At 51.0% G+C, this 22554-nt stretch overlaps 8 protein-coding genes across 8 annotated transcripts; 6 read left to right on the top strand and 2 right to left on the bottom strand.

The window, feature by feature from the left end:
• Nucleotides 1–316: 316 nt before the first annotated feature.
• Z519_05919 (glycerol kinase) lies at nt 317–1976 on the bottom strand (the record flags this gene model as incomplete). The annotated part of the gene is made up of 3 exons (XM_016763659.1): nt 317–1311; nt 1368–1774; nt 1840–1976. 3 exons carry the CDS (start codon nt 1974–1976, stop codon nt 317–319), a joined length of 1539 nt encoding a protein of 512 aa, XP_016619983.1.
• A 1553-nt stretch (nt 1977–3529) lies between these two features.
• Z519_05918 (uncharacterized protein) lies at nt 3530–4722 on the top strand (the record flags this gene model as incomplete). The annotated part of the gene is made up of 4 exons (XM_016763658.1): nt 3530–3834; nt 3893–3963; nt 4020–4489; nt 4552–4722. 4 exons carry the CDS (start codon nt 3530–3532, stop codon nt 4720–4722), a joined length of 1017 nt encoding a protein of 338 aa, XP_016619982.1.
• Nucleotides 4723–5957: 1235 nt separating this feature from the next.
• Z519_05917 (uncharacterized protein) lies at nt 5958–8111 on the top strand (the record flags this gene model as incomplete). Its single annotated transcript, XM_016763657.1, has 2 exons — nt 5958–7209; nt 7267–8111. 2 exons carry the CDS (start codon nt 5958–5960, stop codon nt 8109–8111), a joined length of 2097 nt encoding a protein of 698 aa, XP_016619981.1.
• A 1006-nt stretch (nt 8112–9117) lies between these two features.
• Z519_05916 (uncharacterized protein) lies at nt 9118–10856 on the top strand (the record flags this gene model as incomplete). The annotated part of the gene is made up of 2 exons (XM_016763656.1): nt 9118–9791; nt 9863–10856. The coding sequence occupies 2 exons, from the start codon at nt 9118–9120 to the stop codon at nt 10854–10856; spliced, it is 1668 nt and encodes a 555-aa protein (XP_016619980.1).
• Nucleotides 10857–12362: 1506 nt separating this feature from the next.
• Z519_05915 (uncharacterized protein) lies at nt 12363–13424 on the top strand (the record flags this gene model as incomplete). The annotated part of the gene is made up of 2 exons (XM_016763655.1): nt 12363–12579; nt 12976–13424. The coding sequence occupies 2 exons, from the start codon at nt 12363–12365 to the stop codon at nt 13422–13424; spliced, it is 666 nt and encodes a 221-aa protein (XP_016619979.1).
• A 15-nt stretch (nt 13425–13439) lies between these two features.
• On the top strand, nt 13440–13885 carry Z519_05914 (uncharacterized protein; the record flags this gene model as incomplete). Its single annotated transcript, XM_016763654.1, has 2 exons — nt 13440–13484; nt 13526–13885. The coding sequence occupies 2 exons, from the start codon at nt 13440–13442 to the stop codon at nt 13883–13885; spliced, it is 405 nt and encodes a 134-aa protein (XP_016619978.1).
• A 4182-nt stretch (nt 13886–18067) lies between these two features.
• Z519_05913 (uncharacterized protein) lies at nt 18068–18407 on the top strand (the record flags this gene model as incomplete). Its single annotated transcript, XM_016763653.1, has 2 exons — nt 18068–18234; nt 18281–18407. 2 exons carry the CDS (start codon nt 18068–18070, stop codon nt 18405–18407), a joined length of 294 nt encoding a protein of 97 aa, XP_016619977.1.
• A 1397-nt stretch (nt 18408–19804) lies between these two features.
• Z519_05912 (uncharacterized protein) lies at nt 19805–21725 on the bottom strand (the record flags this gene model as incomplete). Its single annotated transcript, XM_016763652.1, has 5 exons — nt 19805–20446; nt 20526–20887; nt 20963–21138; nt 21220–21510; nt 21559–21725. The coding sequence occupies 5 exons, from the start codon at nt 21723–21725 to the stop codon at nt 19805–19807; spliced, it is 1638 nt and encodes a 545-aa protein (XP_016619976.1).
• Between the last annotated feature and the right edge of the window lie 829 nt (nt 21726–22554).

Raw genomic sequence — 22554 nt, 5'->3', positions numbered from 1 at the left:
GCGTCAATTTTGGCCTGCCTAAGGGGGGAATATCCGTCTTTACACATCCGAATCCTTCACAGTATGGGGCTATACACTGCCTGATGGATGGGATGATAGACATATATTGGATTTTATGGAACTATTTTATTTTCTTTTTAAGCGGGTATATGAACTCATCAAGTTCAAAGAGACTTATTCTCCAAGCCCGGCATAGCACGTGGACGGACGATAGTACCAATCCCACCAAACCAGATGAACGCCATCGACACCACGCTTCACGTCCCGAGCGGCTTTTCCGAACAAAGCCTCTTGCTTCGAATCACCCTGAAATTTCTCAGTTCGCCCAGCCCTTGCTCATCTCCACGGCTTTTTCCCACCGGGCAAATTGTTGATCGCTCTCTTCCTTGCTGATGGCCGGCTTGAAGACCGTCGAACCTTCAGTGTTGACGTCCTTCAACTCGTCAATACTGTGCCACACACCGACCGCCAGACCAGCAGCGATCGCCGCGCCCAAGGCCGTGGTCTCGCGCATAGCGGGTCTTTTGACGGGGATGCCAATGAGATCAGACTGTGTCTGCATGCACAGATCGGAATTGCACATGCCGCCGTCGACGGCCAATTCGCTCAGTTTGTGGCCCGAGTCCTTTTCCATGGCCACCAGAATGGCCTTGGTCTGGAAGCATGTGGCTTCCAACGTCGCGCGGGCGATATGGCCTCGCTTAGTGTACGCAGTGATACCAAAGATTGTCCCGCGAGCGTCGTCGATCCAATAGGGCGCAAAGAGGCCGCTGAACGCGGTCACGAAAGTGACGCCGCCGTTGTCCTCGACCGTCTCGGCAAGTTGGCTGATCTCAGATGACTTGTCGATGAATCCGAAGTTTTCAACAAGGAATTTGACGCTTGAGCCGGCGACCGCAATAGATCCTTCAAGCGCGTACATGGGCTTCGTATTGTTGCCGAAGTCGAATGCCACCGTGGTCAAGAGGCCGTGGGTGGAAATCACAGGCTTGTCGCCCACGTTATAAAGAATGAAACTGCCTGTTCCATATGTGTTTTTGCCGAGGCCTGGTGTGAAACCTTTTTGGCCGACTAGGGCGGCAGACTGGTCTCCTAGGCAGCCAGTGATCGGGACGCCTTTGAGGACGGTGGAGGTGAGAGAGCCATATGCCGACGAGTCAGACGAATGGACGATTTTGGGGAGATGGATCTTGGAGGTATCGATTCGGAAGAAGTCGAGGAGCGAGTCATCGTACTCGAGGGTTTTGAGGTTCATGAACATGGTTCGGGACGCGTTCGAAGGGTCCGAGACGAAGATGTTTCTCTTCGGGCCTTTTGTTCTGGATGTGAGATTTTGGTGACTGGGGAAGTTGGAAGAAAGAGCTTACCTCCATTGAGTCTATATACAAGCCAGGCATCGATTGTGCCAAAGGCCAAAACACCCTTTTCATATGCATCCTTAACCTTTGGCTCGTTCTCAAGCAGCCAAAGCAGCTTGCCCACTGAGGGATAGGTGGAAAGCGGGAGCCCGCAGATATTGGTGAGCTTGTCGGCACCTAGTCGGTGCTTGAGCTTTCGCACCAGGGCCTGTGTGCGCGTGTCGGTCCAAACGATAGCATTATACAGAGGCTCTCCGGTCTCCTTGTTCCATAGGACAGTGGTTTCGCGCTGATTGGTGATGCCGACGGCCTTGATGCTGTTGACGCTATGGCCTTGATCTTGAAACTGTTGGACTGCGCCGTCGATACACTTCTCCACTGAAGCAACGATCTCCAGAGGGTCATGTTCATGCCAGCTGTGTGTCTTGAAGTTAGAAGAAGATCTAATCGTCCCTTTTGAGGAGAAACAGCGACAACTCACCCAGGATGGGGATAAATCTGCTTGAACTCAAGCTGATGCGAGGCAACAGGTTCACCGCGCTTGTTGAAGATCAGGAATCGCGAACTGGTGGTTCCTTGGTCGATGGAGCCGACAAAGACTTCTTGACTACTGCCCATGGTGGTGACTTTTCGCAAGAAATTCATAAAGGTCTCAACAAAGTAATGTGAGAAAAAGCCTCAAAGGCAAGTTGTCTGGGTCTGGGGATGGACTGGGAGGCCTGGAGAGATTCTGTGGAGGGGAGAGAGGGCGGGTTATATAGATCAAAGGCGGGGGAACGCCGAAGGAAGCATGTGGATTTTGCAGAACGGGGATCGAGGCCACACGGTCGCATGACACTTGCTTGCCTTGGGCGCTGTATCACATTGAAGCGGGTCGTGGCGGTCCTCGTCAAACTCGAATCTTACGCGAGCTCAGGTACTGCTGGGAGTTCTTAGTTGGTGTTGTGCTCGGTGTTCAACGTAGGCTTTTTTGCGACTTCTCCGGGACAATTACAAACCCGAACTCCACAAACGAATCCCCCTTGTCTCGTTCCATGCACCCATGGCAAGCTCGGCCTGGAAACACGCGACGGGCATGGGGAAGCGCGGGCGGATACGAGCAGATGCGGGAAAGATCAGGGGTACGGCGCATGGCGGGGGATGAGTGGGAAGTGACATAACATAGATGGAAGCACCAGCAATTAGGCCGGCCTAGGAAATTGATCGCGACGTAATGCTGAAAACAGGTGTTTGCGGGGGTGAGCGGAATAGGAGGAGGAGCAGAGCTCGGGGAAGCTGAACCGAGGTGCATATACCGAGGCTCCCCGCAATGTGGAGGATATTCGGTGAAACCATTTTTCCGGCTGGTAGCAATTCCGCTGTCAGCCGAACATCGCCTCCACCCATTCGACCCGCTTGTTCTTACACCTTTTCTTCTGCAAGTTGCAACGTAGCATTTGTGCCACCTCAGGACGCGACAGAATCCTGACTGACGGGCAGCAGCTGACATTTTTGCTGTCACGCTTGTCTTACATTGATTGACGGCTAACTGTGCAACGCCACAATTCAATCTCTAACATCTGTGAAAATCATCGATGTCTACAGCCTTGTATCTCGAGGCGCTCTGAAACTTGCTTCGATGTAGGCTTCTTGCTCTAGACACAACTCTATGCAGATCGGTATGCAGCCTCCGAGCGAAATTAAAGTACATCTGGCTCCGGTCGTGCGAATTTCGGCGATACTAGCTGAAGCAACAAAGCAGGTGAGTGACAGCATTTCCTCGACCCGTCATGCCGCATCATTGGCTCGCGTACACGCCACGAGCCGATTTGTCCTGCAGGACCATGTGCGGGTGCTCCGGCCGCAATGCACAATTTGGTTCTAGACTCGATACCACGATTCCTGACGGCCATAACTCTGTTTCTTCTGGGTAACTCAGTTTCGACGTTTTCGGTATCACTTACAATAGCCTCGATATTACACACAGTGGAGCCCTAGAGGGATAGAAGCGGAAACATGGAGTCTTACCAGGTGGTATCCGTCTATATAACCCAGCTCCTCTCCCCCATGGGCACCTCTCATTCTTCTCAATCCCCACAAAGTTGTGCAGTATCTTTGACCACCTCGCCACCTTGATCTCTTATATGTCCACATCCTCTTCTTCCCCATCCGTGGAGAAACAACCGGTTACAATGGGCAACATCACACACCAAGAACACCTCAATGTCCCTCAGGACCAGAGGCGACGGACCTCTGTTCCCGACGTGCCTGCCTTTGCCGAGCACGGTCCACTCGTCGACCACAAGATTCCTCAAGCAGATGCCGTGCAGCAAGAACCCGACTTAGCTTGGAGTCGAATCCGACATTTCCTCCGCGAACCTCTGTCCGAATTCTTTGGCGTCTTCATCCTGATCCTCTTCGGTGATGGTGTCGTCGCTCAAGTGGTCCTTAGTGGGGGCACGAAGGGTGACTACCAGTCGATTTCCTGGGGCTGGGGGTGTGTATATCTCGACTACATGTATTTTAGAGTGCACAGATCGCTAACGGTGACACAGTCTTGGTGTTATGCTGGGGGTCTATACCGCGGGAATCTCAGGAGCACATTTGAATCCCGCAGTCACGATGAGTGCGATAAACTTTCTACCACTTAATATTCTAATTTCATACTGATTCGCAAAATAGGCAACGCAATTTTCCGCAAGTTTCCCTGGCGAAAATTCCCCATCTACATGCTTGCCCAGACTCTCGGTGCCATGGCAGCCTCTGCAATTGTCTATGCCAACTATAAGTCTGCAATCGATGTTTTCGAGGGAGGCCCCAATATCCGTACTGTCGGCGGCCCGACGTCCACCGCGGGAATCTTCTGCACCTATCCTGCGCCATTCATGACAAAGACCGGCCAGTTCTTCTCCGAATTCATTGCCAGCGCGATCTTGATGTTCTTGATCTACGCGCTGAAGGACGATGCAAACATTGGTGCGGGAAATTTGACGCCTTTGGCTCTCTTCTTCGTCATCTTCGGCATCGGTGCCTGCTTCGGCTGGGAAACTGGCTATGCCATCAACCTTGCTCGAGATTTCGGTCCTCGCCTTGTTAGCTACATGATCGGATATGGCCATGAGGTCTGGAGCGCAGGCGGCTACTACTTCTGGGTAAGTTCACACAAGAGGTGGTTTTGAGTATACAGAAAATTTGAGCTGACAAATGCATAAAGGTTCCAATGGTTGCTCCTTTCTGTGGATGCGCATTCGGCGGTTGGCTCTACGACATGTTCCTCTTTACCGGCGAAAGCCCCATCAACACTCCTTACATGGGCCTGAAGCGTCTTGTGCAACCTAAGCGATCGGTTTGGTCGAACACTTACAAAGGAGACAGCCAGGTGTGATTTTGCTACTCGAAGAGGGAGATCTTGGAACGGGACCGCTATCTTTGTCGGTGACAGGAGGGATCTTGAGCAAAGGCGTTGATTAACGTTGTATATAGATTCCAGGAACAAGTGACGGACAAATCAATGATTTCTTAACACTTGAACAAATTTTGCATTTTATGGGGAGTGCTGTTCGTACAGAAACACACTCTCTGACCTACCAGCCGGTGTATGATCGTTCGTAGCTGCAGTCCCATCAATTGATGATTCAAATCATGATCGACTTGGTCGAATGACTGAGAATGTATCACTTGGCGATGACCTACTACGATCAGCGACTGTTGAAGCTGTCCTCTTTGCCAATACATCATAGAAAGAATGCTGGTTCTGGAGGTTGAATGAAGGCTCCTTCCGGGCGAATGCGGCATCATTGAAAGATCCGAGACGATGGCCCAGTGGTGCAAGTGGTATGATCAATCTCCATGATCTGAGGAGGCCGTGCATCGTGTCTCCTGAGGAAATGCATCCTCCATTCCGGAAATGGCGAAGTAGGCGGCACAAAGATCTTTGAATTAACATCGCTATGGCTGGCCGCATCAAACCACACCAGCCAATTCTCAAGTGGTTGATTCCATCCTCGGTAGTTGGGAAGATAGGGCCGATGCCAGTTTCTACAGCACAAAGTTTTTTTGTTCCTGGATCCATCCTCAATGCGACGCTGGTGAAAAGGAAGGCGGCAAAGATGCCCAATCGGGAAACCTCAGGAAGGTCTATTTTCCGCATGCTGCACGTCGGGCATTAGACCCCGAGACCTCAATATCAGGAAGCTGGTCGGACGAATTACCCCGAGCCGCCGTTTGCCAATTTCATTCTCCGCATCGACAAGAATACCAAGGCCAACACTCAGCATCACGCGAGATGCCTAGCAGATCCGGGGTCGCCAAAGTTCGTTTGCCTCTCGAGCTCGGTCGTGAAACCCCGCCGACGCAGTCAATGACAGACCGTTATTCCACCATGCTACGTTCCCTGTTGATTGCTCGTCGATCCAGAGTCATTTACGACTCCTTCAAATATCGCGGCTGGCGTCCTCCCTGACATAGGCTCATCAGTCTCCTTGCATTCCGAGACTACAGCTTGCTCACCCTCAATATCGTACTGGCAACCTCCAGCCGACACCGGTATATGTTCAAAAGCTCCTTTCTCACCTGACGAACCTCTTATCCGATTGCTTCTCTCTCTGAACTCTCCCCACAATGGCCTCCCGATTCTCCATGCGCCGGCTGCTCAAGCCATTGGCGTACGGCGCAGGTCTGGCCGTGGCAGGGACCGCAGGAATGTACATTATCTACCGTCCTCGAAACGTCCCGGGTGCAGAAACACTCGCGCCCAAACCGCCCAGAAGAGACGAGCATGGAAACATCATCCCACCTAAATTCCCCTACATCAAGACGAGGGCAGAACAGATCGCCGACCTCAAAAAGTCGTCCTCGACGCCTTCATCGGAGATCTACGACCTTCTCGTTATTGGTGGCGGGGCTACAGGCACAGGGATCGCCCTAGATGCAGCCACGAGAGGCCTGAAAGTGGCAATCGTGGAAAGAGACGATTTCAGTAGTGGCACAAGCAGCAAATCCACCAAGCTCGTTCATGGCGGAGTCCGGTACCTTGAAAAAGCAGTGTGGAATTTGGATTACAATCAATACCAACTGGTCAGAGAGGCTTTAAGAGAGCGGAAGAGTTTCTTGTACACGGCGCCACATCTGTCGTCGTGGCTGCCGATTATGCTGCCGCTCCAGGCATGGTGGCAGGCACCCTACTTCTGGGCAGGAACCAAATTCTACGATTTCCTAGCTGGGTCAGAGGGAATCGAGAGCTCTTATTTCCTCCCGAGAAGTAAGGCTCTAGAAGCATTTCCCATGTTGAAGAAAGAGAATCTCATTGGCGCTCTCGTGTACTACGATGGCCAGCACAACGATTCAAGGATGAATATTTCCCTGGCTATGACCGCTACATTGTACGGTGCTACAACAGTCAACCATATGGAGGTGACAGGCCTGGAGAAGGATGCAAACGGCAAACTTACAGGGGCTAGAGTGCGGGATCTGATCGCAGACAAGGATGGACAAAGCAACGACGAGGAATTCATTGTCAAAGCGAAAGGCATCATCAACGCGACGGGACCATTTTCCGACGCCATCCGGCAAATGGACTCTCCCAGTGACAAGGAGATCGTCGCACCTAGTTTGGGGGTGCATGTCGTTCTTCCCGGATATCTCAGTCCTGAAAATATGGGCCTGATCGACCCCTCCACCTCGGATGGACGAGTCATCTTTTTCCTCCCTTGGCAAGGCAACACCATTGCAGGGACGACAGACGCACCCTGTGCCATCTCCCAGAACCCAGTGGCCGGAGAGAAAGATATTGAATGGATCTTGGACGAGATCCGGACGTACCTTACTCCCGATATCGATGTTCGGAGGTCAGATATCCTTGCCGCCTGGTCGGGTGAGTTTCCTATAGACTAACTTGTGGGATGAATTGATGCTGACGGTAATGATCCAGGTATACGGCCACTCGTCCGCGATCCGAATTCCAAAAAGACTGAGTCACTTGTCCGGAGCCATTTGGTCACGGTCTCAGACTCCGGGCTGCTAACTTGCGCCGGCGGTAAATGGACCACCTACCGACAAATGGCTGAAGATGCAGTCGACAAAGCGATTAAAGTCTTCAAGCTACAACCGAAAGCGATCAGTTATGTGCCGGATATCAGCGGCGTCAACGGAATTGATCCATCGGTTGGTCTTCTCAATGGAACCTGTCAAACGCACCATATTCGCCTGATTGGAGCTCATGGGTACTCGACAACTCTCTTCATCAACCTGATCCAGCACTTTGGTCTTGACCCAGATGTTGCGAAGCATTTGGCAAGCGATTACGGCGACCGGGCTTGGGATGTCGCGGCGCTGGCTTCTCCTACTGACAACACCGAACACTATCCTCTCCGTGGTCAACGGCTATCATCTTTGTATCCATTCATCGACGGCGAAGTCCGCTATGCTGTCCGCAGTGAATATGCGCAAACCGCAGTAGACGTTCTCGCGAGGCGGACGAGGCTGAGCTTTCTGAATGCGCAGGCGGCGCTGCATGCTTTGCCCAAGGTGATTGACATCATGGCCGAAGAACTGGAATGGAGCGAAAAAAGAAAACAGGCCGAGTGGAAAGACACTGTTGCGTTCCTGGCCAGCATGGGTTTGCCCAGCGATCTGCTCCAAATCACCCGTGAGCAAGTGGTGAAGGGAGAGGTGTCTTCACGGAGTCTCGCGCCGTTGGAGGGCACTTCGAAAAGACCTGTGCCTCTGAGACCGACACTCAGGCCTGTGCCGGAGGCGCACGGATCTTTGCCATGAGTTTCTTTAATATAGGACTATCTGTTCGTCGGCGGATTGGGAACATAACAACAGTGGGAACAAATTGAGACTGATACCCGAAGGAGGAAAAGTAAGGTGTTTTGGAGTCCAGTGATTCAAATGTAGGGTGTGAATTTGGCTATGCGTTGGGGCAAGGCCACTTCCAAACGAGTTTCAATTGACGTGGGGCATGTAATATTCAAGTGCTTGCAATTATATTATCCAAGTTTCTTTTTGTTACAACAGTACCTCCTTCATACTCTTTATGCCACCTCGTGACCGGCCTCGGCCGCACAGAAACTTTACGCTAAATGATTGTACCTGCAGCGATTCGGGGAACTGTGCTGTCCAAGCTTTTGGGAAAGCATCTTTTCGAGGAGCTGGGGTGTAGGTCCCTGGCCAAGAACACGTTCGTGTCAACAGCCCCTGGCAAGAGAGATGATCATATTGCAGAGGCCACGTGTGGACTGGATCAAAGCGATCCTGGTTGTCTAGCCACCTATGGGAATTGGAGAACCCCACGTACCTCTTCTCTGTCTCTGAACGGGGAAAGTACCTGTGGCGCCTTGTATACTCACTGCTCAGCGTATGATATACTGTCCCCCAGATGGCTCTCCAGGTTTTTCCGTAAATGGAAAGGCGGTGGGCGGTTGGAGAAGTGGGGCAAATGGGGCGGGTGGAGGCGCTCAGCTAGTACCTAAATGGAGAAATTCAACATCGGGGAATCTCGTCTGCTTCTCCCAAGGCTTCCCTCCTCCTGTGCCATGGGTGGGAGGCAGGGACCGCGTGTGCTTTGGGTCACACTAAGTCCTGTGAAGAGCTTCTTTCTGTAAGCGACGTCAGAAAAGAAAAGGGATCCCAAATTATAAGAAACGGCCGAACTCCGCGCCCTCCCTCCGCTGTTCACTGTTGCTATCTCCTTGAGCCATCCTTCCTTGCCCACACATCCATCCTTGCCCAGGCAGGCAGCGCTACCGGATCACCCAATCCAGCCACTCATAGCAAGATGCCTTTTCTCGGCATTCTCGACGACACCAAGATCCCGCACGTCCCGGGCACTGTCATCCTTGAAGAAGACGCCGCGCACTCACAGGACGTGACTGGCGGGCTCAAACATGGCACGGGGCGCAATGCTCACATCGTGCTGGTGCCTCAGCCTTCCAACGATCCGAACGACCCGCTCAACTGGCCTTACACTAAGAAACTCACAGCCTTGGGCATTACCTGCTGGGGGTCCATCCTGTACGCCGCCGTCGTCAGCGCGATGCTGAACTCAGCCTTTTACGAAATGTCCATCGAGATCAACACGACGATCCCCAAACTCGTGCTGAGCTCGGGATATCAAACTCTGGTCATTGGCGTAACAGGACCTCTATTCTCAGCTCTTTCCAGGAAATGGGGCACGAGACCGATTTTCTTGTTTGCGTCGGTCTTCTGTCTCATTGCCGATATTGTGGGTTCCTGCGTTGACACTTACGAGGGAGTGCTCGCCTCTCGGATCCTGCAGGGTTTCGCCATTGCACCGTACGAATCGCTCATCTTTACTTTGATCAGCGACCTGTTCTTCGTCCATGAGCGTGGAATCTACGCGTCCTGCATCAATTTCATCTTGGCTGGAATCTCGAACCTGACGGGTGTGGTCGCTGGCCCGATCGCGTCGAATGTCGGATGGCGGTGGCTGTAAGTGTTGTCTCCAAATCCCCTTTGGGGGTCTTTTTCTTTGGAGCAGCCCTGTTGATCGAGTTCTACAGGTATTATCTGTTGGTCCTCTTTGGGGGTATCCAGACCATCCTGCAGTTCTTGTTCGTCCCCGAGACAAGCTACGTGCGCGACCGGCGCTACGAAATCGACGAGGTCAAGAATGACAACCTCCAGGACCTCGCCGCGCTCGAGTACCAGGAGAAACTGAACATGGAGAAACCCGGCGTTGTTACCCACGCGGAAGAGACAACAAGCGCGCCCTCGACGCCGGTGTACCGTAAGAAGACCTTTGCGCAAGAGCTGGCCATCTTCAGCGGCACCTACTCGAACGAGAACTTCTTCCAACTCATCATCGCGCCCTTTGCCGTCGTGCTCAACCTGGCGGTCCTGTGGATCCTCATCATAAACTCGATGTACGTTGTCCTGTACGTGGTCATCGCATTTTGTCTGGCCCAGCTCTTCGCGCCGCCGCCATACCTCCTCAGCCCGGCTAGCATTGGCTACCTCTCACTCGGTCCGTTCGTGGGGGGAATTTTGGGGTCGATCATCATGGGCACACTCTCCGACCCGTTCATTAAATGGTGCGCGCGCCGCAACAGGGGCGTCTACGAACCCGAGTACCGCCTCATCCCGTGCATCCTGGGCGTATGCTCAGGTGTGGGTCTCATGCTCTTCGGCCACCTGGTTTCGCAGGGCGCGTCACCCTACGCGTGCGCGACGGTGCACGGCCTGATGCTGTTCGGGGTCATGTTCCTGTGCATCGGGACGTCCAACTACGCGCTGGACGCGTACCGGGGGATGGCCAACGAGATCTTCATCGCCAGCATGTCGGTCAAGAATCTGATCCTGTACGGCTTCAGCTACTTTGTCAATAACTGGACCGCCAGCGTCGGCGCCCAGCACGCCTTCTATGTCTGGGGCGGCGTCGCCTTCGCACTCATCGCCACCGTGCCCGCCATGTTCTTCCTGGGGAAGAAGTACCGCAGCTACTGGGCGCGCAATAACCTGCTCGAGAAGATGCACATCCGGACCCATGAAGAATGACCGAGCAGAGAATGTGGTTAGTTGGCTGCTACGGGATAGTATATAGCATTATAGCTCTTAGCCTAATAGTCATTATCATACATCATGGCCTCAGGAGACAGAGATATTTCTCCCAGCATTAGCCACGGACATCTCCAAGGTGGGGAGAAGATCGAACTAGATAAAGACATATATAGCCTCATCCCCTTTCTGCCGAGCCACAAAATAGGTCGAGTAACGCATCTACGATTCTCCAGGTATTGAGTGTTCACCATCGACTGGACCTTCGAACTTTGTCACCCGCTTTAGGATGTGGCCTAGCCGCTTTGGTCAATCTGCTCAGAGCTCAGCCTTCTCAGCAGTCGTAGTCCAATTTCTAGACCCCTCCTGCCATTGGATACTTTCCTAAGAGTGCACCTAGCTGAATGACAAGCTTTGACCATACATGTAACAGGCTTCTTGTGTCTTACGGCAAGTGGAGTTCTTCAAGGGAGTCTTATTCTAAATCGCCAACCTACTAAATAGCCTCGAGCCTTGGATGTGGCTATCTTACCAAATACGATTTATTTACTAAAGTTGAAGCATAACGACCTCGAAAAGACCGTAAGAAAGGTTATAAGCGTCGAGTTCTAAAAATTAATTGATAAAGACCTAGAATTCTCAGTTATCGGATATTAGTACTGAATATTTCGACCGTTGAGCTAGTGTCAGCAGCCAGCTCAACGGCCGCCGGGTGACTTTCCCTTGCGACCGAGGATCATGATATCCTCAGTGACAGCGTGCAGATTAGAAATACCATCTGGGATCTCCCCGGTGATTCATTGGGCCTACGGGAAAGAGGAACGTCTATCCTCTTTATGCGACTCTCAACCTCTAATAATACATAGCTATAAGGTTCCCGAGCTAGGTTTTGGTCACATCCTGGATCAGGCTCCCATTGGGAGCGGCAGGCTTCTGAGAAGTATGCGTCTTTGCTCGTAGCCAAACAGAGCGAAAAATTTTCCTAGTTACCGAGTATCCTCGACGAGGGAACATCCCAACAGTCGGGCTCTTTTCGTGGGAGGGAGAACTCCTGAGTGATGGGAATGTGCTGGAGCGGCTCTTTGCCTACCTGGCCCGACCTGGCCCAGCCTTCCGGATCTCCACAATTCCTTTGTTTGGAAGTATTGAGACAAAACTTCCAGTCGTCAACCCGTCAATCCCGGGCCATAAGAGCCACCATGATTGACATTTGTGACTCAGGATGCTGCCGCATTCGCGAAACGGTTGGCTGTCCATGATCGAGAAGTGCGGCAGGGCCACGACAACAGAAGCAGCTCCGAGCTAGTGTCTCCCTCTGATTCGCCAGCCCTGAGTTTTCCTCGCCTTCAGAGTGGTTCTTATCATACGAAGGAGACTCTCTTGGGCCCTTGAGATCTCGGATAACAGGCTGCTGCCTTGAAGGGATACACAGTTCAGGATCTTTTGCCATCTCTGATCACGACGTCGATCACGTCCTCCCTGGTCTGACTGTCGAAGGCGTCGGCTATGTCAGACTTCCCCTTGTCCTCTGGAGATGCAGAGGCTCCGGTTAGGGTGAGCGATCGAGCTGCTTTTGGCAAGGGAACGCAAACATTAGTTGATGAGACTGTGAGGAAGACCTGGGAAATCGACAGGAAAAAGTTGACATTCAAAAATGAATGCTGGAATAGCTGGCTTGATCAGGTTCTCGAAAGTGTCTCTAAGGGCCTAGGTACCAATGGCAGTGCGGCCGGCGTATAAGCTGAGCTTTACAAGTTACTGATGTACGAGGAGAATGTCTTTTTCAAACCTCAAAGAGTACGTCGGACCCAAAGCTTCACATCTTACATGCTTCCTGACAGGCAGTCATAGCAAGGAGGAGACGGAGAACGTATTCCGAACGCTGGTCGTTTACTTACCCTCAAAGCACGTTGGCGGTGGAGTTTGCCTAATTCATGGAAAGAGAGAGTTCTCGAAACAGGCAAGTGGTTCTCTTACGGTTCCTCTTATTTGGCTTGGTAACCTAACCTGTCGTTTAATATATGTAAGTGCTATTTGGGTGTAAAGGCATAATGATGTATCTCATGAAGTAGGGGCACTATATCAATCAAGTATCGTATCCCAACTCACAAGAACACAGTTCAATCCGGCTATCCATTCGCTTTGACGTATATCATTATCAACGTCGCCATTGAACGTCCTCTTTCGGTTAAAGTACTGGACGTTAAACAACCCAAAATTGACGGGATGTTCGCCGAATGGTCTCCCATGCAAGACCATCCACTCTGCATGTATTACGCGCTTCAGGACAAGTATACCGGTGCTAGTATCAAACTGCAGAGTCTAAATGGCGATGACTATTACCGCATTTCTCATCCCGACAGAGCTTGCCAGTCAAATGGCTTCTGTGTTTTCCTGTCCCAGCTGCAGCTAACCATGACTCGAATCAACGACGAGGAAGAAGGGACAAAAGATCTACGCCTGAACAATATAGTCACCCAGCAAGGCGCCAGGGTTCAAGATTCCTTAGCGATAGAAGCAGATTTTTTCGCACCGGACCTATATGAGGCTCCCGAGCACGATGAATAATGGGGAGGTGAGCACATGGGCAATCGGTATGCTGAGATCGAACAAGCTTACCATGATGCGGTATGTATTGTGCCAAGTTTAGGCTGAATCTGTGCTTACAGCCCATGGAGGTCGCTGTCATTGTTTCTCGGGATCGTGTGACAGAATTTCTCGTTGGACGAAATCATAGGCTTGTCCAGTACTCGGGGTTCCTCGGACGACTTTTGGCCAACCTCAGGGACCGGAACGGCAATGAAGTCTTCCGCGAAATGATCGCCCAGACATGCCAGAGGCATATTGAAGAGCGATACAATAGCAGTCGCGACAAAGATTATTCTATGGGTCCAACAACAGTGGCGTCGCTAAAAATCGACAAACCCGAGCTAGGCAGAGCCGCCCTTGACGCCGTCGGGGATAGCTTCGCCACACCTACCTTCAAGCTCTTCGGCAGACTGGGGTTCGAGAAAACGAGAGAATTGTAAGCTTGGTTGTGAATTATGTATGCCTCGGCGTCTACTAATGCTACCATTTAAGCTCCACAGAAGTGTTCTCTCGGATTTCAAAACTGTACCTGGTTGATCGTAGGCTTCGAGCATTCTGCTCAAGGATATCCGGTGCGGCTCAACCGGAGACCCACAAAGGATCAGAAGGCACTGTCCATAATGGGCAGTGAATATTTTTTGCAAGGTGTTGAACGAGAGGTTGAGTTGTGGACCTATCTGGTTGATTGTGTCCTGTCCCCCTGGCCACTCAGAGAGTCTCTGTCTGTTTATATATACATTGGCCGGTAACCACAAGAGCATTCCTGAAACCTCCTATTCCGTCGCCATCATGTCACAGGACTGCAGGAACAACGAGGCTGAGGCAGTTTGCGCAGTTGGTGACCCGTCTAGCGTCTCAGGTGGTTTACCTCAGTGACTATCTTGCAACCTTGTCAACACAAGGCCATAAATTCGATTACCAAGGTCTTACCCTAGGATGCCGGAGCTCTGGTCCAGATTATCAGCACGTATGAGAACCAAAGGCTCTGGGAAATGTAAGCTTCTTAACTGAATCTAAGGCCAGTAGGCTGAGCCTACCAGGGGCATTGCTCTCCTTAGGACGCTGACTGAATATTGCTGTTATACCATGAACGCTTTTGTACGTCGCTTTCTGAATGACACGACCTTCGCAAATGCCCTCTTAGTGGAAATCCTCTGCTATTCCAAAACAGTTGAGAAGCCAGCCTTGGTGGTCAAAGACCTTGTGTCGCTGATTTTAGATTCGTCTATCTCAATTTCCGGCTGCAGCAATTTTCGTCTCTCTCGAGACAGAGTTGTCCCCGTGAGGACTATCCATTTTCTTCATGGCCAGGTATTAGTGACAGCGAGAAGGGCAGAAAGGACGCCTCTATTGTCGCGTTGCTGTATCAACTTGCGAGAGACGATTTGGACAAAGGTGGGCAGCTCCTCGGAAAGATTGCGAATGACACGGCAAGCGTTCACGTAGGCAACTTTGACCGCTTCATTATTCCACTCCTGCGCGAGACGATCGACACTACCAAGCATCGTCAACGACCAAGCAAGGCCTCTTAGTTCTATTCCAAAAAGCATCTTGACCTACATCGAGGGAAAGGTTCAGATCGAGCCCCCAAAGCCGCAAGATTGGTTCCTGCCGGGCAATTCAAGGAGTGCCCGCCTTGGCGAAATTCTTGCTCTTACCGCTCCCCTGTACGCGAGCTTCTGGAGGATCCAAGCAAACATGACCAGGTCTTCACCATTCCTCGGAAAGACTACTACGAGTTCACCTGCCACATATGGTATCAGTCCAAGGTGAACGACGAAGGAGGATGAAGCGGACAACAAGACCGCAAGATCAAGGTCCCCAAGAAACTCAACAGGCGGGAACAAAAACACAAGGAATGGCAAAGCAGGGTGCACCGCGCCCGATCGGTTTTCCTGTCTCTGCCTGAAATATTGCTGCGCCAATGTCTGGGAGAAGGTGCGTATCAGGACTTGATGGAACTACGAATCGTCAAGCTGCTGCCGCCGACTGAAGAGACTGCTGTTACCAAGGAGCCGCCAAATTCAGCTGAGAAACCTGCTGTAACTACCATACCGATAGGGTCCGATAGTATCATGGGGCGGAGAAGGAAGAGGACATAGAGAGGATCATCAAGGGGAAAAAAGGGCCTTCATTCAGAATGATTCCTCTAGCTTTCAGAGCCCCGAGTCTGCAACGCCTTATGTACCCCTGCTACAGCTGAACAAGTTAACCACGGCCCGCCACTCCTGCAAACACACCATGCGGTGTCGAATAACTCCTGGCCCCCCGAAACAGCTATTAGCCCGGTGTACAATACCAAAGGGAACGACCAGCTTCGGGCTAGCCGTGCCAACCACTTCGTCAATGAAAAGAATACCATACCAGCACAAACAGTTCAAGAAAGGCAAGGCAAGTACATGTCTTGGATGAAGAATTTGTAATCAGGCGCATGTTCTATCGATAGCTAGTTGTTAGAAATGAGGGAATGAGAGAAAGAGAGACAAACCGGGAATTTTCTGAACTCACTTGCGAATTAAGCCCTTTTTTCTTATTCTTATTCTTCTACCTACTCTCTCTCTCTCTCTCTCTGTGGTTTGTTTTGGCCGGCTGTATGTAATACTCCTCGCATTCTGCTCCTTGATTACTCATTGCGCATTCCTTCATTCACTGTTGAAGGGCATGCACCCCACGTTGACAACTGTTCTCATCCGTGCTTCAGGAAGGCTTCCACAGTTGGACTCCTGTTGGATACTTTGCACCGTGGGTACATGTCTCATGACTTCGCTGTGGGGCGTCTCTGGCTGGTAGGGGGTTGGGACATGGTCATGTAGATGAAAGAGCTTCGCGGTCCCTTGTCACTGTACGCCGAGACGCCCTGTTGTATATTTTTGCTCGGAGTTTTCTTCCCTATTGAAAATTTTGAAGTCATTTGACTATCCGCGAGCCGCGTCGTAGTGGGCCAGTGGTAACTCGCGGCTGAATCGGAGAACAATTCCCCCTTCCAGCCACATTGAGTGTCCTACTCGACGAGAGTCTAGATATCGCAAGGCTGCTGCGATCTTCAATCCCTCATTGGGGTTTAGGATTGCTCCTCTGTTTAGACACTCGGTCTCGCTCTATCAACCCAACGGCAGGCGGCCTGCTCCTGTGAGTGGATCCTTCAGAGCGGTTACGCTGATGTTCATAAATTGATTTCGCCGTAGCAGTAGCATCATCACCATGGTTATCACCCTTGTCTGCCAAATAAGACTTTGTCATTCTTTCCTTGACTGGGTATTTCATGGCGCTCAATTGACTGATGGCTCTTTTTCCGAACGTAGCATTTAGGAATGTTTGAATTCGGCACATTTCCTTTGCCCACTTTCGACGAATGCGCACGCCGAAGGATTCGGCTAGCGGGTTCTTCAGTTAGCTGTGAGTTTTTCGTGGCAAGGCAGCCTGCATGGAAGCTCCTACTCCGCCTATTCGTACTCCTCGTAGTCGCCTCAACTGCGTCGTGAACCGGCGGGAAGTCGTTACTTGTGCGACCATTATTAAAGCACGACATTGCTTGTGATCCCAGAGACTCGGAGTTCGAAAGAGGGGCATGTGCCTGGTGGTTTCGGTCCCCACCAGGCCGCAGTCCAAGGAGTCGTTGAAGTTTCTTCATACCCTCAGGAGTCGAGGGGCATTGTCGTCAAGTTCTTCATACATCCAGGTCATTCTGGGAGATTCTCTGTCACGAGCCCACCTTTGTCCCCAAGTACTCTACGCCCTCCACCCGAATCGGGTGGACGGTATAGAAAGAAAAGGAAAGGATAAGGCAAAGGACGGTTGAGGCACAAGGCTATCGGTTAACGCTGCCTTACCCTTTTCACGTGACAGAAAGAGGGGAAGCTATAAGAGTCTCCTCTCACCTGAATCGGCTGAGAGAGAACTCTTCCTTTTTCTCAAGCGTTGAGTCGTTGTCAATAGGGCTACGTGAATAGAACAAGGCATTCAGCTACTCCAATTCCTTTGTACCTACTGCGTTGCGTAGGTCCCTGATATTCTCCCTAATTGGGATTCTAAATTTTGTCTTCAATTCATATGTTCTTAATACTTTCATATGCCTTGGCCTCTATACCAACTGTTCCAAGCGACCCTCGTTTAACGTGGTACCGGATGCAATCTCGTCCAATTTTAGGGTGCACTGGCACAAGTCTGCATCCGATATTAGCGCGTAGAGCAGCTATCGAGAAGACTATCCCTGTTTTGTACAAACCATTGACGAGAGGGCGACCGGTTTGCCATCCTGGCGCGTCACGAGTATTCATACACTTGGTGGTCAAGAGCAGAAGATAAGGTATGCCAAAAGTGAACATCTCGGAAGAGGCACGTTCGGCAAGGTTTTCAAGGCAGTGAATATTGATTCTGGTGATGTTTCCGCCGTCAAGCTAGTAAAAGGCCCCAAGACGAAATTTATTCACCCGGGCAAATTTACCTAAAGCGTGAGGTGGAGATTCTGGCTCGTCTTTCTCATGTGAGTTATAGACTTTACTGGAATTACGTCCTTCACCATCAGCTAATACTATGTGCTAAATCTTTCCAAGTACGTATCAACACAAGGGCAGGGCCAAGATCACCTTGAGATCTTCACGGCCTTTAAAGATGGTAGCATAATGGATCTCTGTCCAAAAGGTGCCAATTCAGTTATCCAATATCAGCCATTGGCCGAGTCTCTCATTGACAAGATGCTCCAAGCGCTCGACTATCTCAATTTCAAAGGCGTTGTCCACCGAGATATCAAGCCCTCGAATAGTCTCTATACGGCTCTACCGAAACGCAGGTATATCTTTCAACTCACGGATTTTGGCCTTTCAAATGTCGTCCAGAACGCTCACTCTCCTGTCGGAACTTAGATCTTTTATGACCCCTGAAGCGCAGATTCCGGGAACATGGCAAACACAGAAGATGGATGTCTGGTCACGGTCACTCTTTGTCACTCTCATCTACGAATAGGGGCGAATTACCGCGAGACAATACGGAGCTCAGGATCAAGGCAGTTCCGGAGGCTGCAAATGACAAGCAACTTTGTAACCTCCGAGATATGGCGATTGTCGACCCTATTAAGCGAGCTTCAACAGCAGAGATGCTCGACAAGCTCCTTTGAGGAAGGAGTCGCACTACCACCACCATCCAAGTTTAGAACGGCTCTCCTTTGGGGAAAAAACACCTGTGTTCGCTGCACCTACTCCTACGGAATTTCCAGCTGTAGAGAGAGTAATGGCTAGGCCACAGAAGCAACGATTTAACTCGGTCGAATCACGAAGACTGGTTCTCGAACTCATACCGGGGTAACCATGCAGCCCAAGACATGATGGTTATATGACAGGATGACACCGTCACGGATAACGTTGATATGGAGTGTTTCGGAATTGCATTTTAAATATAGGCCGGATATCTATACAAATAGGAAAGAAATCGCTACAATGGCCGATACACCGACATCTCTGAGAACAGACCGATACTCTCTACCATCTGGACTGCTGTACGTTTCACACACTACAAGTAGAGGTATGAGAACCTGTCACGGCACGGGCCTGACTCGGCCATCAAGGCTTGGCTGCTCTTCTCTGTACCGAGAGCTTCGACTCCGTAGTCCTGGAACTTATCATCATGACACCAATTAAAGTGCTTCAATCACTTGTTGCCGTGATAGAACCCTCATATTGCTCAGGTTCCAACTTCTGCCCCAAGAGCTCCCTCTGTAGGTCAATTTGAGTCTTTCATTACTTTTCCGGGGATAATCTTTTGTATCAAAGCACATATACTCCACCTTGGCATCTTCTGAGCATCCCCGGTCCAAGAAGCAAAGCGTTTCAGTGAATAAAATGCAGGCAACGTAAAATCGTATAAATCGTTCCCGAGAAGAACGCGTCGCGTCGCAGTTCTGTTGGCGATGGACAGGCTTCTAACCTGAAAACCTCCTCCGCCGTCTCGTCATCTCTTTAAACCTGGTTCGCGGCCGCTACGGGAAATCAAGATGGGAAACATCCTTCGCCTCTTCCGCGGTACTCTGTCCGCTCAACCGTTCACTCCCTAAGTTGAACGTTTACTTCCGACCTAACATCCGTGCAATTCCCATCCCTGCATTCCATGGCTAAGGCTGATCGGGGAAAGATCAAGCCATTAGGAGCTCTTACAAATAAAGATGTATGAATGAAGCAAGGATAGAAGGCAAGAAGCACCGATAAAAAGCGATCCGCGTATGTGTGTGCGTGTGTATGAGTGTGTACCCCAACTTTCCCCAAAATCCAGCGAGGCTGGGCCCCTGGTTACAAAGAGCGAAGGTCAGCCAACATCCGATCCCCTAGGGGCCTATGCACGGGGCTATTTCTATTTCCGTTCCATCCACTTCAGAGACCCATTCTGAACCTCCCAATTGCCTCATTCAACTTGTCAAACCCGACCTTGTCTCCAATCTCCAGGATCGCCTTGCCTCTCCCCGTCTCCAAAGATTCCGCATCATCAATAACCCTGACATTCGCTTTCCCCTCATCCCCGTACGACGGCCCAAATATCTTCGCAGCCCTCTTCTCAGGCGTGTACCCTTGCCAGGGCTTCTGCCCGGCGACGAACTTGACCAGGTCGAGCCCGAACGCCTCGGCAGCAGCTCTTTGCGGGGGCGGCAAGTTCAGGTTGTGATTCTGGAACAAGAACACGACATCGAGTACGTGGGTCGCTCGACCCTGGTAAGCCCCCGGCCACGGGTTCGGTTCGTTGAAGAAAAACGTGAAGGTTTTTGATTCAGAGCCCAAAGAAAGGGGCCAGCCTCGAGCAAAGCAGGTGGTCGCGCCAAAGAAGCTGATATCGTTGACCAACTCGAGGAATTTGACGAATGCGGTGTCGTCGTCCAGCGTCGAGTCGCTGAAACCGTACGAGTCGAGTAGATGTTCTGCGAGATCTGGTGTTGCCGACAGAGAGGATCTCACGGATGCGGGGAACTTCTCGCTGATGCCAGACTTGAGGTGTCCTAGCATGAATCCAAGGACGGATGCCTAGAAGGGAGATGATATCTGTCAGCTTGCAAAAATTTGCAATGATCAGATCAATCAGGCTTTGCTTGTTCGAACTTACATCAAATTGGCTGTGTCCGATCATCAAGGCTTCAGCCCACTGCTTGCCAGGCATGCTTTGATCCGACTTATCGGCTATGCTTGCAAAAGTTGGCCGCACAGGAACGATGTCTCCATCGACCGTGGGCAAGAATGCGACATATGGTGGCATTTTAGCTATGATTTCGTCCATTGGTATGGTCAGAAGCTGTTGGATCCGCTGTTCGGCATCGAGCTTCTCGAGGCCCAGGATGGACAGAACCTGCTGGTACGTGCGTTCCTGATCCTCAAGAGCGAACGGAGGAACCAGGAGGCAAGAACCACCCGTTGCTATTGCCCGGTTGAAGAGCGGCTCTTTTGAATACAAGTGCAGCGTGGTGGCAACTTGAAAAATCTCTCCAGTTAGCTGTACGTCTTCGCACGATGAGAAAGAGCTCAAATCAGGGGTGTTTTACATACCTGCTCCGGCACTCTCGCCGATCACAGTGATGCTATCTGGATCGCCGCCAAATCCAGCAATATGCTGTTTCACCCAGTGGAAAGCCGCGCGCTGGTCACGTAGTCCATTGTTGGATTTGTATCCCTTTTGGCGCAATTCCTCCGAGGTCAACATGCCTGGCAGTCCTAGACGGAAGCTAATCTCCTCTTAGCAGTGCTTAAAGGCAAGTCCCAAATCCCACTGCTGTCTATTCCCCTGGGAAGATGTGGATACGTACTTGATGCCGACACCAATGACCGGGACTCCATTGGCACTGGTAAGCTGGATGAGTTTGGCGTGGTCATAATGCGGCCAGGAATTCGCTCCGACAACGAAACCCCCTCCGTGCATCCAGATGAACACGGGGAGCTTTTGCTTTGTAAGGTTGACGCCGTCCTGGCCATTCGGCACTGTGATATTCAAATTTAAGCATTCCAGGTCTGAGTGGACGATATTTGGCTTGGGCATTGACTGCTGAATAAATAGCATCTCGTTGTCATATCCATTTGCGGGAGAGTATGAAGAGGGCCTGAAGATGTCAATATCTCAACAAGCTCAATGGCAAGAATCAAATTACCCATGACCTGTGGCATTGACTGGAGTTTCATATGTCGACTTAACCTGAGCTTCAGCCAGTCTGTCATTGAGCGTTGCATACTGAACCCCTAGGAATTGATACACCCCATCGCGCACAAGACCCTTGACTGGTCCTATTGAGGGATGTTCGACCGTGACTGTCGACATGGTGGCAGAATTGAGGGACGCCGATGGCCAACTCTATCGTCTTTGGTTAGAGGTTCAATATAGTGTCTTGATGTCAGCCTCATCCAGAGTCGATGTCGTTTTTACCCCCAATATACCGTAGAACATTCATCAATCCCACAATGTGGAGGGCCCCACATTTCCTATCTAGGCAACAGAAGGAACAGCACCACCACTATCATCACCTCTGACAATGTTGGGCTTACAACCATAAACAATGCTCCATATTCTTTGGCACGCGTCCCATATGTAGTGGCCATTTCAATACGATGCTTGCTGATATGGCGGCTCAGAAGGAGTGAAGTGTAAATGGCAAGAATCATTCTTTTAGGATATTAGCCGGCTCTCCAACAATCCTTATTCCACCGGCCCCATGTGAGGCCGTGTGATGAACAACGCTTGAGTCAGAGGACGACACAGCGCCGTGATCCATTGAGGCGGAGGAGGCGACACGTTCCTTGCTCAGCATGATATTCTGTTCGGCCAAGAATCAGAGCGTGCCTGAGCAAAGACCAGACGCCGACATCGCCATTTGCTGGGGAGGTATCTCCTTTGTAAAAAGATTCCTCATCACTACTGACCCGAGCTTCCTCCGTCTTTTCATCTCCACAGTATGCAGTGAATCAGAAATTACAGAATGTATGTTGAAAGAAGTACAATAAAAATGGGCTGTCTCGCTTTGCTGCTCCCCGATCACTCTCAAAGAGGACAGCCTTGGATAGCATGCCGCACAAAACACAAATGTCTAGGGTCGATGTATCCGGATTAGGAATTTGTCTAACTGAGGCGAGCCCCGTGAGAGATACATACA

The sequence above is a fragment of the Cladophialophora bantiana genome (genome assembly GCF_000835475.1).
Source record: "Cladophialophora bantiana CBS 173.52 unplaced genomic scaffold supercont1.8, whole genome shotgun sequence".
Lineage (NCBI taxonomy): Eukaryota > Fungi > Ascomycota > Eurotiomycetes > Chaetothyriales > Herpotrichiellaceae > Cladophialophora > Cladophialophora bantiana.
Note: the sequence above shows the minus strand (reverse complement) of the source record. Positions and strands in the feature narration are given on the sequence as shown.